This window comes from Hypomesus transpacificus, chromosome 13, assembly GCF_021917145.1.
Source record: "Hypomesus transpacificus isolate Combined female chromosome 13, fHypTra1, whole genome shotgun sequence".
Lineage (NCBI taxonomy): Eukaryota > Metazoa > Chordata > Actinopteri > Osmeriformes > Osmeridae > Hypomesus > Hypomesus transpacificus.
In genome coordinates this window covers 7,635,784-7,652,966 of record NC_061072.1, presented here as the reverse complement: position 1 = coordinate 7,652,966, position 17,183 = coordinate 7,635,784, and the positions used below count along the sequence as shown (strand labels likewise).

General features: G+C 46.1%; 1 protein-coding gene across 2 annotated transcripts; it reads right to left on the bottom strand.

Moving 5' to 3' along the window:
* Positions 1-586: 586 nt before the first annotated feature.
* Positions 587-17,173, bottom strand: LOC124475299 (adenosine kinase-like). 2 transcript variants are annotated; one of them, XM_047031793.1, is made up of 4 exons: positions 16,902-17,173; positions 15,040-15,114; positions 14,711-14,764; positions 587-1,205 (listed from the first exon to the last, which is right to left on the bottom strand). In XM_047031793.1, exons 1-4 carry the CDS (start codon positions 16,955-16,957, stop codon positions 884-886), a joined length of 507 nt encoding a protein of 168 aa, XP_046887749.1. In that variant the 5' UTR covers positions 16,958-17,173; the 3' UTR covers positions 587-883. The 2 variants fall into 2 exon arrangements, with proteins under 2 accessions (XP_046887749.1, XP_046887750.1); XM_047031794.1 differs by lacking the exon at positions 16,902-17,173 and adding an exon at positions 16,074-16,207 and having other exon boundaries at positions 589-1,205.
* Positions 17,174-17,183: the final 10 nt, after the last annotated feature.

The window sequence follows — 17,183 nt, the reverse complement described above, 5'->3', positions numbered from 1 at the left end:
ACAAAAAACAGCATAGCTAAAAGAATAAAAATCTAGTTGGCAGTTTGTGTCTTTCTGCTTGTCTGAGAAGTAGTCTTTGGAGAGTGAGTTTTATGTAAATGCTTCTGATCTTCATAATTAAAGAGTGTTTGCACCGAGGTGCACAGCGCTGCGTCTGTTTGAAAGGGATGTTTACTGTCTCTAAAGCATGAAGATGCTGGCTGCCTGAGGGCCTTCCTTCCTCCATCTCTCACTCCCTCTGACTAGCTCAGTGTCTGTCTCCCTTTGACACGCATGCACACACACACACACAGTGCACAAACACACAGACATGGACAACAGAACACCACACGCGAGGAAATGGCTGCTATTTCACAAGCATCAGCCTGTCAATTTGCTACGACAGCCATCCCTCTTTGTAAGCTGCTAACACCCCCCCCCCCTTCACCACCACTCCCCCCCCCCCCTCACCACCACTCACCCCCCCCTCCTCACCACCACTCCCCCCCCTCACCACCACTCACCCCCCCCCCCCCCTCACCCCCCCCCGCCTGCTTTGCCTTTGTTTATTGGGAACAGAACAAAGTCTTATCAACAACTCATCACTGTACTTTATTTATTTGTTTATTTTATTTACTGATTGCAAACAGAATGGAAAAATAAGACTGAGTAATTACTGTGAGTTTAGACAGCTATTTTAGATTTTGGGCCAATCCCCACTTTGTTTTTGAAGCTTCAGTCGGTGGAACATCCAGGCAGCATATCAGCTTTGTTCAATGTAATTTGTTGTGACATGTTAATTGCGTCTACTTGTAATTCTTCCTAATTGATGTTTGATATGTCTCTGGAAATTAGGCCAACTAGATAACATTGCAAATATTATGAATCCCCCCCCCTCCTAATTTCATTTCCATGACAGGTTGGATGAATCCGCGCGGCCTAAAATGTTCAAAGTAGCTATGAATCTATGTTCTGTATTCTCAGGACTGGGTGACAAACCTACGGCTACAGGCACACTCCAGTATGGTGGAAACACTCCAGTATGGTGGAAACACTCCAGTATGGTGGAAACACTCCAGTATGGTGGAAACACTCCAGTATGGTGGAAACACTCCAGCAACACAGGGATGGTTGGAGGGAGACTAACCTGGGCAATTTTCACTGAATTCTGGGTGGAGCCACCGGCATGGTATTCAACTTTGCTCTTCTTGACTATTTCTTCAAACCTGAAATACACAAGGTCAGAGTGAGGCGCTTCATGGGAGGGAAATATTCAAGGTTAACCACATGCCACAGGGTTTGTAAACAGGAAACTAAAGACCAGACCTAATAAAAGGTCTGGTGAAGCCGACTGGCTCCCCTTGTAACAGGGACAAACAAGAATGGCTCTTTCTGTCTTCAGTACAATTCATATTAAAAGGACTATTCTTTACTATGAGATGGTTCTGAACTACCATGAGTCTATCAGAAGCCTCAGGGGAAAGAAACACTCATAGAGGCAAGGATGAAGAGAAGCTGTAAAGTACTGACTATGGGAAAATTATGTTTATGAGACCTTCATAAGGCTGATGTCAACACGCTCAGAGACCTCCCCAGAAAGGTTTGTTTGGGCTTTTGTGTTTATGAAGAACAATAAATGAGGTCATACTTAACTGGCATTTAACAAGATCTGCAGAAAAGATTCTGATACTGTTTAATAAGGAGACAGTCTGGTCGGAGGGTTAGGAATCACCACCCTAGTGTTGAGGCTTAGTCTTCCATTTTTCTAACCATCTTTTTGGGAGTTTGTTGGGCAGCAGGCTGATCGCATATCTACATGCTACAGCCGTGTTTTATGGCTAGTTAAGTGGTTGGGAGTGTATTAAAAACGTGCATAATAAACTTGAGAGTGGGATACTTTTTCACAATGTTTAAACTATGACATCCCAGGTGAAAGTGGTTAAGGAAAACATAAACTTGAGTCAAAAACAAATACCAAGGAAATGCTGGATTTTGTTAAACCAGATACTTTACCGCAAAATGTTGGACAGAGGCACTTAAATGTCTGCTTGATAAAAGAAAAAGAACATTTTCTCCACATCTGCACGTAGTTAGCTATATAAAGGCAAGATGAGAAGCAAAAGTAATTTAGAGCTTGACATCAGCTTGATAAAATGCCAGAATTGTAATGAAATCAAGACATTTGGTACCTCATTGGACAGACAACGCTTTATTGTTTTATGGCATTCTAAAACCCTGGAGATGTTTCTGTCTCCAGCGTGCATTTTCCCCTCGTGCATTTAGCGAGAGAACCTGTGTTCACACCAAACACACGGTGCTTAGCCACCTGAACACAGCGGAGTGGAAAGACGAATAATTAAGAGCGAGGATTGGGGGGGTTAACAATCGCAAACCACTGAATTACCCTTTGGTTTATTATACTTATTAACATGATTACTGTATTTTACCTTATCTTAAATTGAAACATAATCTCCAGTCTATAAAAGTCATATTAAATGCATGCACATTTGGTGCCAAGCTTGGTGCTGAACGTACAGGGAACCTCGACGAAAAGAATAAGACTTGATTGGGTCTGCCGAGAGCATGATTTGAGTTTATTTCCTGGATGGTTGGCGTCCAGTTTCCCATCTCCCAGGGGAGAGCAGAGATGTGGCCACCCAGAAGAGGAGAGATTAACCGGGCTACAGTCCAGATGAACCGGACTACAGTCCAGATGAACCGGACTACAGTCCAGATGATGTGCCACATTTAGAGGGCCTTGGCTTTTTCTTCTTCTACACTGTCAATTGGAAAACACAGATTTGAAAGTGTATTTACACCTGGGGAAATTCTGATGACATGGTAAATGGTTCAAGGTATACCACACCATTCCCTACAGGTTAAATGTGTGATTTCACCTTAAATTAACTGAATCAGAGGCGGCTGACTAGAAATGGTGAGAATAATCCTTATGGGCCTGGTTGTGTACAAAGCATCCTACAAATAAAAACCAATACCTTTCACTTCAAGGGAGTTACACTCTTCCAAGAATTTGTTTGGGTTCAAAGGTTCCTAATTCTATACATTTGTACTCTGCTGCCTTGAAATGGTAAGAGGCCAACGGCAAATAAACTGAAAAATGCTACTGTGTAACTGTGGCCAACCACCGTGATTGTCTCCGAGGTAAAATATAATCTAACAAGGTACGACTGTATCTGTATGCAAACAGGCTTCAATACACCCAGATTTATGTTAGCCAGAGGTGTGCTTCAACCTCTCTAAGTTTAACAAGGCATGTCTAGCTTTCCAAGAAGTGTGAAAGTAACCATTTCTTCTTCAAAGAAAGTCTGCATATCCTGTCTCTAGGCAAAAAAGTCGACCCAAGGCAGCATTTCTTTCCCAATAAAAAAAATAAACCTTTCCATGCTAGTGGAAAATATGCTAAGCTGAAAAGAAAAAAAAACCTTCCTGAGACACCTGTTATGACTCAATGACAAAGGAAGACTTTGAGCACTGTGGGTGTTTATAACATGTAGGCAGCCCAGGGACCCCAGAATCCATTTCATATAGACACACAGCTTCTGAGGATTTCAGTTTTTTTCCCCCTCAGAAGAAGTATTTGCTCCACCTTTCAGTGCAGACAGCATGGGGCCCTGCTCTCAGCCCTCCCAAACCCCATCCCACAAGGACCAGCTGCCTGGAGACCTTTACACCCTCAGACATCATGTGATCCCATAGTAGGGACACCGTAAACGGGCCCCTCAGCCATTTAGGGTGAGAAAATCCCTTTCCATCTACTGCAGTCTGCTGAGCTCAAAATGTGATTTCTGTAAAAAGAAAATCGGATTGGACAGAATGTCCTAGGCTACGGGCACCGCAGGTTTCAGGGCTGACCACAGAAGAAACTATTCCAGCCATGCCACACATTCCTGTAATGTAAGGACCCACACTGTTGCATAACACAGTGTTTTCGAAGAGAGATTGCCCCGAACACGACATTCAAATATCACTCAAGTGTAGGCCAGAAGTAGATATTTTTCCACTTTGATACCTTGCAATTTATGACTTATGGTGGCACTTATTAATTCAGAATGAATCGAATCAAATTTAAAAGAGAGTTTAGTGAATGTGATATTTGTATTCCGATGATACCGAGTGTCGTCCCTCAGACTCCGGTGCTCCATGTGAAGCCCAACTCTATCAGCCTAGGTAGAACACGACTCATCTCACGGATGAGTCGTGACGACTCACGGAACATCTCTTTGTTTACATTCCACGGATAAGAGCCCCCGCCGTTCCCCACTCCCCGAAATATGAGAGCTTCCAAAGCACTATGAGTGCTCTCTCCTCTGGATGACTCACAATTCCCCCCCCCCCCCCATCCCCCCCTAAATAAATAAATAAAAAAGAACCGGCAAGTAGATTATTTACATGAGGCAATAATTCAAGATTTGCTCTTCTAAGTCTCTTACACGGAGGGCAAGACGAGCCCATTTACCCAATCCCTCTTCATTCCCCTTTGATGTTAGCCTATCTCAATAAGACCGGATGAGTGCCCTAAAATCCCCATCGAGTGATTTCACAGGAAGAACAAGTCTCGGTTAATCAATGGCTAGATTGGATCTGGATCCTTGGCTGCTGGTCTGCCTGAAAAGTCCTCCCAAGTGTTTGAGTGCACACCGGGGTAATTCATTGCTAATGATCGCCCCGGCACCCACTCTACTCCTAGCCGCTCGGCCCTATTTAATTGCCTCGTTCACGTTTAAACAGCTTACAAATCACAAGGACAGGCAGGGAAACATGATCAAACGGCCCTATCGCCAATCAGGGGCGGGCAGGGGAAGGGAAGGGACAGGACCTTCTCCTCTGCTCCCCTCGGGGGTTAGGGGAGCTGGGGCCACAGGAACAGTAAATTATCTGGGCTCCGTCTACAGGAGGCAAGTACACGGAAACAGCCAGCTTCATCACACACACAGACACACTGGCAAGCCCACGGCAGGAGTCCAGAACAGTTAAAAGCCTCGGGTAATCCCTGTTTCAACAAAGGCATCTGCTGTGGGGAAGCGTTCTAGAACAATCCGGTTCCACAGTCTGGGCGAGCGTCCCTCTATGCCGGCCATACTTCCGGAGACAGAGAGACAGAACACAGGCTTGATGCACAGTAATTGTTTCCATAGGTCATGCAGGGGAGAAAACTGCTCCAGGATGTGATGAAAAGAGAACACGTGGGTGACGAATATTGTTTTTTTCCCCCCCCTCCCAATTAAATTGTTTGTCAAACCCTTCACAAAGGGTTACGCGGTTTATCTGTTTAAAATCAATACGCCCGTCTCAGTGTGAAAGCTTGTCCCAACACAAGACGGGCCCATTAATTATTCTGTTGGGTGTGCTATCGCGGGGGCTGCTCAAGGTTGAACCTTATCTTTTCTTATTTCAAATCAATAATTATCCTCTCTCTCTCTCTCTCAGAAATAGATGTGCTTTTCATTCAGTGCCTGCAGAATATCTTACTGTGTAGCAACCGATGAAGAAGGCAGAATGACTAGAACATTAGTATGGGGTGGGATGGGACATTGGGGCAGCATGTGACAGAATGAGGCGTGTTAAGTGCGAGGCACTTAAGACTAATGATATCAAGCCAACAAGCAGCCTTGTTCCTATCATCCAACAAGCAGCCTTGTTCCTATCATCCAACAGGCAGCCATGTTCCTATCATCCAACAGGCAGCCTTGTTCCTATCATCCAACAGGCAGCCTTGTTCCTATCATCCAACAGGCAGCCTTGTTCCTATCATCCAACAGGCAGCCTTGTTCCTATCATCCAACAGGCAGCCTTGTTCCTATCATCCAACAGGCAGCCTTGTTCCTATCATCCAACAGGCAGCCTTGTTCCTATCATCCAACAGGCAGCCTTGTTCCTATCATCCAACAGGCAGCCTTGTTCCTATCATCCAACAGGCAGCCTTGTTCCTATCATCCAACAGGCAGCCTTGTTCCTATCATCCAACAGGCAGCCTTGTTCCTATCATCCAACAGGCAGCCTTGTTCCTATCATCCAACAGGCAGCCTTGTTCCTATCATCCAACAGGCAGCCTTGTTCCTATCATCCAACAGGCAGCCTTGTTCCTATCATCCAACAGGCAGCCTTGTTCCTATCATCCAACAGGCAGCCTTGTTCCTATCATCCAACAGGCAGCCTTGTTCCTATCATCCAACAAGCAGCCTTGTTCCTATCATCCAACAGGCAGCCTTGTTCCTATCATCCAACAGGCAGCCTTGTTCCTATCATCCAACAAGCAGCCTTGTTCCTATCATCCAACAGGCAGCCTTGTTCCTATCATCCAACAGGCAGCCTTGTTCCTATCATCCAACAGGCAGCCTTGTTCCTATCATCCAACAGGCAGCCTTGTTCCTATCATCCAACAGGCAGCCTTGTTCCTATCATCCAACAGGCAGCCTTGTTCCTATCATCCAACAGGCAGCCTTGTTCCTATCATCCAACAGGCAGCCTTGTTCCTATCATCCAACAGGCAGCCTTGTTCCTATCATCCAACAGGCAGCCTTGTTCCTATCATCCAACAGGCAGCCTTGTTCCTATCATCCAACAGGCAGCCTTGTTCCTATCATCCAACAAGCAGCCTTGTTCCTATCATCCAACAGGCAGCCTTGTTCCTATCATCCAACAGGCAGCCTTGTTCCTATCATCCAACAGGCAGCCTTGTTCCTATCATCCAACAGGCAGCCTTGTTCCTATCATCCAACAGGCAGCCTTGTTCCTATCATCGAACAGGCAGCCTTGTTCCTATCATCCAACAGGCATCCATCCGCCATGTTACTAGCCCTGGCCGGGAGGGATGAGGGCTGTGATTTACACAACAGCATTATGATATGATCTGCCAGGTATCTCATCCATTTAGTATGAATGTGCTATTCATCTCCATTGCATTAAATCATGCAACTCCCACAGTCTGTAGACACACTGGGTCTTCCCACAACATTATAGACAAGATGCCCATTAAAGTGTGCAATTACATGGCCGTAATAGCTGAATAATTGCATTAGAATGTAGAAACAACAAATGCGGATCCCCTTAATATTCAGCCCATCCGGCAGCCCATTTGCTGGCGTTAATAGGACTGGCGTTGTCCTTAATTAGGCTCCACTCGAGGATTAGGGGGGGAAATTTGGTCATGGAGGATGAGTTCATATTATTTCCTCTGAAACGTCACAGGTTTTTGGCGCTGCAGAGTGAGGCGTTGTTGTCAGGCTGTAGGGAGCGGATGCAGGGGGAGAGGGAGAGAGTGTGGAGAGAGAGAGGGGGGAGTGTGGAAAGGGAGAGAGGGGGGAGTGTGGAAAGGGAGAGAGAGGAGTGTGGAGAGAGAGAGCGAGAGAGTGGAGTGTGGAGAGAGAGAGAGAGAGAGGAGGGGGGGAGTGTGCAGAGAGAGAGAGAGAGAGAGAAAGAGTGGAGTGTGGAGAGAGAGAGTGGAGTGTGGATAGAGAGAAAAACAGAGAGAGGGTGGCTGCTTGTCTTCTCCAGAGGATTGAGATTTGAAGCCTGGGCACAAAGCCTTTGAGACCCTTCCCTCATCTCGGAGGTTGATACCAGGATCTTGGTGATTCACAATGCTCCGTGTGAATAATTCCACCTGCGCCCCCCCCTGCTGTGCAGACCATATGGCCCAGTGTGAACTTTAGACACACGGGGAGGGCTGCTCACCAGTCAGGACTCCCACTACTAACCCCTAGGTGTGGAGAAATGATGGCCAGATAATACCCAGCCTACACCTGTGAGGATGTGAACCACACCATCTCCCTTGAGAGTGTGTGTGTGTGTGTGGCAGGAAGGTGGGGGAGGTTAATGCTGACTAAAAATAGCAGCGACCATGCTTTCTGAACATGCTGTTCGTGGAGGGAAGAGACGCCCACATTTTAATTATAAAACATGTAAAAAAATAAAAACGCCCACACGCATTGAAATGTGGATTATGTTTTGTTACAACCTACTTGACTTTGGATGTTTCCTTCTGGCGCCCCCTGCTGGTAGAGGATGTCAACAAGAGGGCGGGTGGCACTGGGGCTCAACTACAGGCTTAATTGAGATTGCATCAGCCATCTCTGATGATACTGCATGCCTGGGACATAGCACTCACACAGTGTTTGGGTTTAAGTAAGTGTTTTTCTTGTTTATTATTATTAAAACTTACTGACGAAAAAACATGAAAGGAAAATGGGATACTTGAAATGAATGTAAAACCCAACTAATGTAGTCACATGGGTTTTTTGTCTTCTTTTTTTTTTTACATTTCAGAAATCTGTGTGGCTATTCGGTCTGTGTAAAAGCACACAATATTTTTGGGGGGCGTCTCATTTAGCATCTAGGGAGAGTTATTAATCCTTGCTCTCTCTCTTTCTCTGGGACTGAGGTCACTGATGGATGTGGGTCGATGACCTTTGCCCTCAGCGGAAAGAGAGCTGGATGTGTTGACCCTAATGGGCTGGTGGAGGTGAACCATGGTGCTGTGGAACAGCACTCAGCCTCCCCAACACAGCCAGCTAGCTGGGGTGTGAGTGAGGGAGGGGGTGGGACATGCAGTGTGTCGACACGTTCAGTCAAGCAGGAGTGCTTCCAGTGAAGTGGGACGATGGAAAGGACATGCAGCCCGGCGCACACACACACATTGTATGTACACACAACAGCACACACACACATTGTATGTACACACAACAGCACACACACACATTGTATGTACACACAACAGCACACACACACATTGTATGTACACACAACAGCACACACACACATTGTATGTACACACAACAGCACACACACACATTGTATGTACACACAACAGCACACACACACATTGTATGTACACACAACAGCACGCACACACATTGTATGTACACACAACAGCACACACACACATTGTATGTACACACAACAGCACACACACACATTGTATGTACACACAACAGCACACACACACATTGTATGTACACACAACAGCACACACACACAAACTGCTTCTGTGCACTCTTTCTCCCTGACACACCAGGATGGATCCGCCGGGGGGGGGGGGGGGGGGGGGGGGGGGTTACCCAACACTCACAATTCCCCTTGTTATAATTTTTTTAAGACAAGACAGTCTGGGTAGGGGGGGTAGAATGAGGGAAGGGAGTCAAGTGTGTTTACAGAGCAGCATCTATCACACAGACCCAGGAGCCTGAGTGTTTAGCATGTGCTCATTGAGAGAGGAGTCTTTGTTGTTTTCCTCCCAGTGAGCAGATTGAGCTGCACAGACAGCAGGCTGTGTGTGAGATGTACGCACACACAGCTCACAGGCTGTGTGTGCGACAGAGACACCTCCACGGATCTCCTGTGTCGTGTGATGATGTGTGTGTGATGTGTGTGTGATGTGTGATGTGTGTGTGATGTGTGTCTCAATCCACCACTGATCCCCTGACTCAGCCCTGTTGGTGATGGGAGCTTCAACCCCCCCCCCCCATCATCACTCCCCCATCCTCTGCCCTCCCCCCCTCACCACCCCCCCCCCCCCCCCCCCCCATCATCACTCCCGCCCCCCCATCATCACTCCCCCATCACCCCCCCTTCCTCTGCCCTCCCCCCCTCCCCCCAAATCACTCCCCCAACACCTCCTTCTGCCCCCCCCTTTACCCACCACATTGCTCCCCTATACCCCCCCCCCCCCTCACTCCCTGTACCCCCCCAGCCCCCCCCCCCCCCCTCCCTTGTGTTCCCATCCTGCATGTTAATAACAGGCAGCCACACTGCGCTCCTGAATGATTCATGCAGCGGCGGGTCACACGGCATAATGAGCAGTTTACTCTCGTTCAGGATGCGATTGTGACGCCGCTAATCTGCATTTAGCAGAGAGAGAGAGAGAGAGAGAGAGAGAGACAGAGACAGAGAGAGACAGAGAGAGAGAGAGAGACACAGAGAGAGAGAGAGACAGAGAGAGAGAGACACACAGAGAGAGAGAGAGAGACACAGAGAGAGAGAGAGAGAGAGAGAGAGAGAGAGACACAGAGAGAGAGAGACACAGAGAGAGAGAGACACAGAGACAGGCAGAAAGGAGCCCTGATCAACCTAATTGCTGCGAGCAGACATCAGACATCCTCTGAAAAAGCCTGTGCCATAATCCTGAGATGAGACTGTAAACAATTCATTAGGATTGGCCGGTCCCCGTCCTGAAGTTGGAGCGGGCCTCGAGTTGAGGAGCGAGAGAGATCCGTTTGTGATTGGTTAAGATGACGAGCGAGAGAGATCCGTTTGATTGGTTAAGATGACGGCGCCTGACAGGCTGTGATCAGCTGAAATGTATTTCTGATCAAAACCACTCGAAGGAGACATGAAGCTGTCAAACTGTCAGAGCGCTGTTCTAGATCAAGGATGAAGACGAATGGTTGCCACCTGCAGGACAGAAAGGGCACGTGTGTCTACAGCAGCCATTAAAACAGAAAACGACACCACAAAATAAAACACCGGCCATCTAAACGGTCGTCAGGAAGGTGTCAGTGCCATATTTATTTATTTCTTGCATTGTACTTTGGGTGTTAGTGAAAAGTGCATTGCACGAATATGCTTGAGATCATCCTAATCATTACAGATAGGATCAAATTATAGACCATTGGCCACTGTGGTTCGACAACTAGACAATGTCGGAAAATCACAAAGCGTTCACATCCTCAAAACATGGCAAAGAGGGGTTTATTCCAACAATGTCATCTGAAGCGCAATGGCGGTTTTTCGCCACATGATGGCGATGTTGACTAACAGATCCACGGCTGATTGTTAACTCACAAAAAAAGTTCCCATGTGTTTAACTAACCATGTCCTTAACAAAGCATAAAAAAAAATCAAAAACATTACGAAGTCAAACAGTGTTTCCCACAAATTAGAAATACATTTGTGGTGGTGGTGGTGGTGGGGGGGGGGGTCACTCACTAGCTAGTAAAGATGCTAGCTAGTGACTGAGTGACAGAGAAACGGAGGGAAAGCAGGGAAAGGAAATGCAGCTGAACGAATACACTGCGTGTTTTAGCCTAAATGGTGTACAAAAAATAAAACAAATACAAAACGCAATATGTGGGGGCCGGTGTTGATTCTGTGGCGCACCGCCAAGAATTAGTGTATGTGTGAGAAACACTGGTCAAATCTTCTGAAATCTGGATATCATTCGTAGAGATGAGTTTGTCTTGAAACCACTAACTTTGTGCCATCTCAACGCGACTTCTGAAACTTCAGCTAGGAAACCCCAGCTCTGCAGCCTCATGCTGCAGGAACACATGCAGAGGAGGAAGTGTGGTTGAGCTGTGGGGAAACCCAGCTCTCCTCCACCGTGCACCGCACAGTGTGGATACAAGCCTCAGCTAAATGAAGACATGAAAGCAGAGTTTCTGAACTTCCCTGCTACAGTCCAAATCCTGTATTTGTTTTCACAGAGAAACAAAATGAGGCATTGGGACTTGAAACAAGTGCTCGTGTACAGCAGCAGCATTATTTCTCACTGAAGGGCCTCAGATCTGCAGTTTGGAGGGACGAGACAGTCTGGTCATCCAGTGACATGGTCATCCAGTGACTTGGTCCATCCAGTGACTTGGTCATCCAGTGACCTGGTCATCCAGTGACCTGGTCAGACAGTGACCTGGTCCAGACAGTGACCTGGTCCATCCAGTGACCTGGTCAGACAGTGACCTGGTCATCCAGTGACCTGGTCCATCCAGTGACCTTGTCATCCAGTGACCTGGTCCATCCAGTGACCTGGTCATCCAGTGACCTGGTCCAGACAGTGACCTGGTCATCCAGTGACCTGGTCCATCCAGTGACCTTGTCATCCAATGACCTGGTCCATCCAGTGACCTGGTCATCCAGTGACCTGGTCCATCCAGTGACCTGGTCAGACAGGAAGGTTCATGGATCATACAGCCCAGCACATCCATGTATCAGATCACCACAGGATTAGGTGGCCTCCGACAACGAACGGAGCATTGAATTCAGAGATTACCTCGGGGTCCTGTGCTGAATAACGTTGTCCCAAGGCAAAGTTGAACTTCTAGTTCGGTGAATTTGGAAGATAGTTTAATGACTGTTTTAGTTTAGACCTTAGAGAAGCCTCCTGCATTTTGGGGGATAGCAGTAAATACTTGTTCCGGGAGTACAATGGTACTTAGGAATGGTTTGCTGAACCCAACGCTAGTTTCCTCAAGGTTCACAATGACTCTTGCTTAGACTGTTGCTCTTGTTGGTTAGTGGTAGCTGATTTAAACTGTTGTATTCTTTTTTTAGTTAATCCTATTTTTATTGCTTTCCTACAGGTACACCTGCACTTAGAGATTAATGTTGTGTAATTTTTAACTTGTTTAACTACATGCTCTTATGGTTTCTTCCCTTTAGCACTATTTTTTGGTTGTTCACAATATGTACTTCTTGTTTTTGACTACCCGCAATGCTGTGGGGCTATCTTGTTGTTATTATCAGTGACCTATGCACTTTGTGAAGCTCTCTCTTGGAAGTCGCTTTGGATAAAAGCGTCTGCTAAATGAATAAATGTAAATGTAATGTAAATGTAAATACAAAAGGCTTTGGCTGTCAGAATAGTATGGGTTGCCACAAGAAAAACACCTGACTATGAAATGGGAACCGGTCTTCTGCAATACTAGAGAGTGTCATCACATATTTCTGCCCCCCAGGAAGAGAAACAGGCGTTCACTGGAGAATCTCCCCTGTGCTCCCTTAACCAACGGAACAAGCTCCTGGTCAGGTAAAAAGATGTGGGTGACGTGACACATAATGCGGAGGGCTGTGGGGAAGGGCTGGGCGATATGGGTAAAAAATGATCACGATATTTATATTTCCATTCGATAACGATAAATAAGACGGTAAACCACAGATCCGTAGTAGTACAAAAATAAGTCTCTTCCTCCACTTTCTCCCTACACTGGGCATAACGTTTAGGCAGAGCGGTGTGAGAGAAATGTTTGCTGCCAGGGAGCACGTACCTGGGGTCAAGTAACTTAAGCTTTTTAAAAACTTGCTTTTTATCAATACCTTGGCGCAAACTCACACTTTCTGCATGTTCCAAGGAGTGATTTTGCTTCAGGTGGTATAAAAGGTTTGTCGTATTACCAGACTTGGTAGCCACCTGTTTGTTTACTACACAATTTGCACCGAACATTGCTCTGCTCTTTGTCAAATTTCAAAAAGCCAAACCACTTCCAAATAACTGTAGAAGACGAACCTTTTTTATCAATAATTTCTTCATTGGAAGTTGCTCCCTCCCCATGGCTGTCGCTGCCACTGTTTTCAGCAATAAGAGTCATTTTACGCGGTTAACATTAGCTCCTCCACTGGAGGTGCTCAGTCAGTATATTTTAGTGAGCGTAGGCTACCATTTCTCCACAACTTCCTGCTTCATCACAGAAATTAAATGGACCACTGTTCCTAATTATTCTCTATCGACATTATCGATATAATTGAAAATGAATTAATGTTGCAATATCTTTATTGAGGGAAGTGATTACTTCGATAAATCTATTTTTAAAAAATCGACCAGCTCTACTGTGGGGGTCGTGGGCACATGCATAGGGCTGAGGAATTAACCGGTAAAGCCTTGTGATAATCCTGCCCTGACCCTGTGTGGGGCCAGAAGAGAGTCTGTCAGGCCCCAGATAACAGTGCTGTCATTGTATCTGGAGAGCTGCTTTGCATCAGGGCTGACAAGCTATGTTCCTGGTATCTTTGCCATTTGAAACCGCCCCTGACTGGGTATTTTGCTGATCTGTTTTATTTTAGACTTCCGTATCAGGATTTGGTAATCTGTGCATGACGAAGAATGACACTTGAGTATTTCCCTGCACGTTATTGAACGAGGCTAAGGTCTAACTCAAGTTTTGCGCTGACTTCATATGCAGAGTAGTGGAATGTCACTACGAGCCTGTAAAAAACAGGAAATTAAAAGTAATTTCGGGGCAGTCTCTGAATTACAAAGACTCTAGCTGACGTCAGTATGATCTGTATCAAACACAGGCCCCAGAAGCCTGTCTACCATTTGGTGGGTAGGACACCCCTCTAGTGAGAGGATCCACCTTTAGCCACATCCCCTTTGTCTCCCACTCGATGTCCCACTGCAGAATGTACACTTTGGACCGCCTGTAAACAGATCTATGTCTTAGCTTCAACAGATGTCCTCCAGTGCTAAGAGCCCACACAGCGCCTCCTCACCTTCAGGATTTAGATATCCTGTTGTGTAAATCAGCATGTGTATGGAGCAAGCTGTGGCAGGACTGGCTTTAAGGGAGTGTCGGCTGAACCAGAGGGACACATTCTCACACGCAGATGATTGTAGTTGTGTTGTTTCAGGGTAGGCAGTGTTTCATACCCTCGTATTTCAAAGCCTCTACCTTGCTTGGCCCCATGGCAGGATGGCAGAAGATCATTATCCTGTGGTGTGTGGGGGGGACACACAGGGCAGGGGCGCAGTCTCAGGCCAGTAGGGGCAGTGTGGTCGAAACGAAGATTTGACAGGTTGGAGGGGAGGGAGGTTTGCTGAAGTGCAGCTGCCCTCTCACGAAAGCCTGATTTACAGACACTTTACTGTGAGAGCTATTTAGAGAAACCCTTACTGAGGCATGATGCACCTGGGGAGGGGCTAGGGTGGTATGAATGAAGCAGGGGTCGTTTTTCCTCACATCATTCAGTGGGGATCGTCTGAGCATCGCAGTAGGACACTTACAAGGCTTTGTGTTGGTCTTCAGCTAGGATCTGGTCGTTGGGCTTCAGTCCGTACCTGTGGAGACACACACACACTCCAGAGTGATGTCTCTCCCACTGTTACCATGCCGTGCTCAAGTCTTAGGCACCCAAGATATGGAGCAAAAATATTCAGCTTAACATTTCATGTCATATTTTTTTTTCTTTCGTTTTTTCATTTCATCATCATAAACTATTTTTGCTTAATTGTTTTTCATCATTATTTGTGCCTAAGACCTTTGCCCAGTACTGTAGATCACCAAGCCAGAATGAGGAAGATGTTATGAGCAGTAGGAAGCTGCTTGAACGTACTTGTCGAGGAAGTCCTTGTCCACCACAGCCGAGATGTCAAGCAGTGGGTTGCCCATCCCGAACAGAGTGTTTTCACTGTGGGGGTGAAAAAAACAAGATCTCTGTATGCATCGTCTCTGTCAGACCCGACAACGCAACCATGGGTGTGCAGGGAGTGTCCCAGGATTAGTCTGATTGAAATAGTGTCGATCCATCGAATCCAGGATATGTGACTGACCGCTTATTCTAGTGAAGGCCAATTTTACATTTAGTCATTTAGCAGACGCTCTTATCCAGAGCGACTTACAGTAAGTACAGGGACATTCCCCCGAGGCAAGTAGGGTGAGGTGCCTTGCCCAAGGACACAACGTCATTGGCACGGCCAGAAATCGAACCGGCAACCTTCTGATTACTAGCCAGACTCCCTAACCGCTCAGCCATCTGACTCCCTTGATTTTAAAAGTAGCTCCTGTAAAGACATACGTGTCTGAAGCAATTGTTCTGTCGCCAATTAAGTCAGGATGGCAGGCATGAGAAAAATATGAGGAAGGCCAAAGTTGGGCACGTTTGACTTCTAATCGTGTCTCAGATAGTATTGCATGCAATAAGACAAGTTCATTTAGAATGACGTTAAATTAAGTGAAATTGATATTTTTCACATTCCTGCCCTCAAACTATTTTACACAATGGAGGGCTTTATTCAGGCAGAATGGTCCACAGTGACAAGCAGCTACGAGGTACATGGAGCTCATCCAAGCACATGTGGAGAGATCATGTGTCACCCAACAGCTATGGCTGTATATGTCAAAGCATGCCAAGTTCCTCATGCATGTACACACATTTCAAAAGAACCAACTAAAACACAATTTCCACTGCTGATTTCAACATTCCATAACACCAGATCCAAGTCTCGATTTGCAGTTGTTCCTCAAAAACAACTTGTGCTTTTGAGTTCCCTTCAGTTCAGAATGACAGTCTGTGATACATCACAGATAGAAGGCCAGTGACAGGCTAGATAATCACAGTACAATTCATGTTACACAAGAGCAGCCTACCTTGCTGTTGGCATGGTGTCAGGTACGAGATTATCCTAGTTTAAAGCCTTGTTGATAGCTGGTAAAGCTCCTACAACCAAACTCAAGCATTAACTGGGTGATTTCTACTTTTCAGTGAAACGAGAAGCCTTGACTACTTTCTATGCCAGAACTGATTGGCTTACAAAGAAAGTGGGCGGTGCAGAATATTCAGCTAGGAACCATATGAGGTTTTCTGCTGTTGTCAACTATTTTAGATACTTTCGATTGGGAAGCAACTTCTCTACCGACGGAAAAGCATGCAAATCCATTTAACCTACTCGTGACACCGCATATAGTGACGATGCTGCCGTTCATGTCACCGCTTCCAATACAACGTATGCACCATCATGTTTTATTAATTACTGGTCATACCTTCCGCCATTCATGGTTACCAAAATGTAAAGATTACAACAGATGGCAGGTTTAAATTTATATCAAGTGTTAGTGGGATTTGAAACTGTCTTTGATCGGGGCGTTCTGTATACTATTAGCTACACGTGACATAAGTTACACACGTGGACATTCTTATCATTCTTGTACCCACCTTCTTATTAGCATTCTAGCCAACGGGAACACCTTGGAAGTTACATTTATTGGTGTGCTATATGATTGGGGTTGAGCGTTTTTGTTGTTAATCTGTAAATTATCTGTCAAGACGGCTGTATTTGGACGGAAGCATCACCCCACATCAAGGCAAACACTAGGTCGAGCCGACTCACGTTAGCTTAGATGCTAGCTAGTTTGAGCTAGCGGGCAGGTTAAACCTTCGCGTCGCTAGTTAGTATATTAAGCTAGCAATAGACTTACCTCAGAGCTTTACCTGTCACTCTGACTTTCTTTACGTTGGGTTCCTCGCCAGACATTGTCGCTACGACGAAGTGCAGGCTATCAGACAAACGTTCTGTTACACAAAAATATAATTACGCTAAAAATGCTGTCTTTGGAGAATGCCTGCACCAAAACATTAAAGCCTGACCCAATACCGCGCCTGGTCTAGTCTTTCATGTGGTTGCGGACTGCTCGATAGAAATGGAAAAGGCAGCTATGTGGCATGGGCACAATGTATTGAAACCATCTGCGATTGGCTAG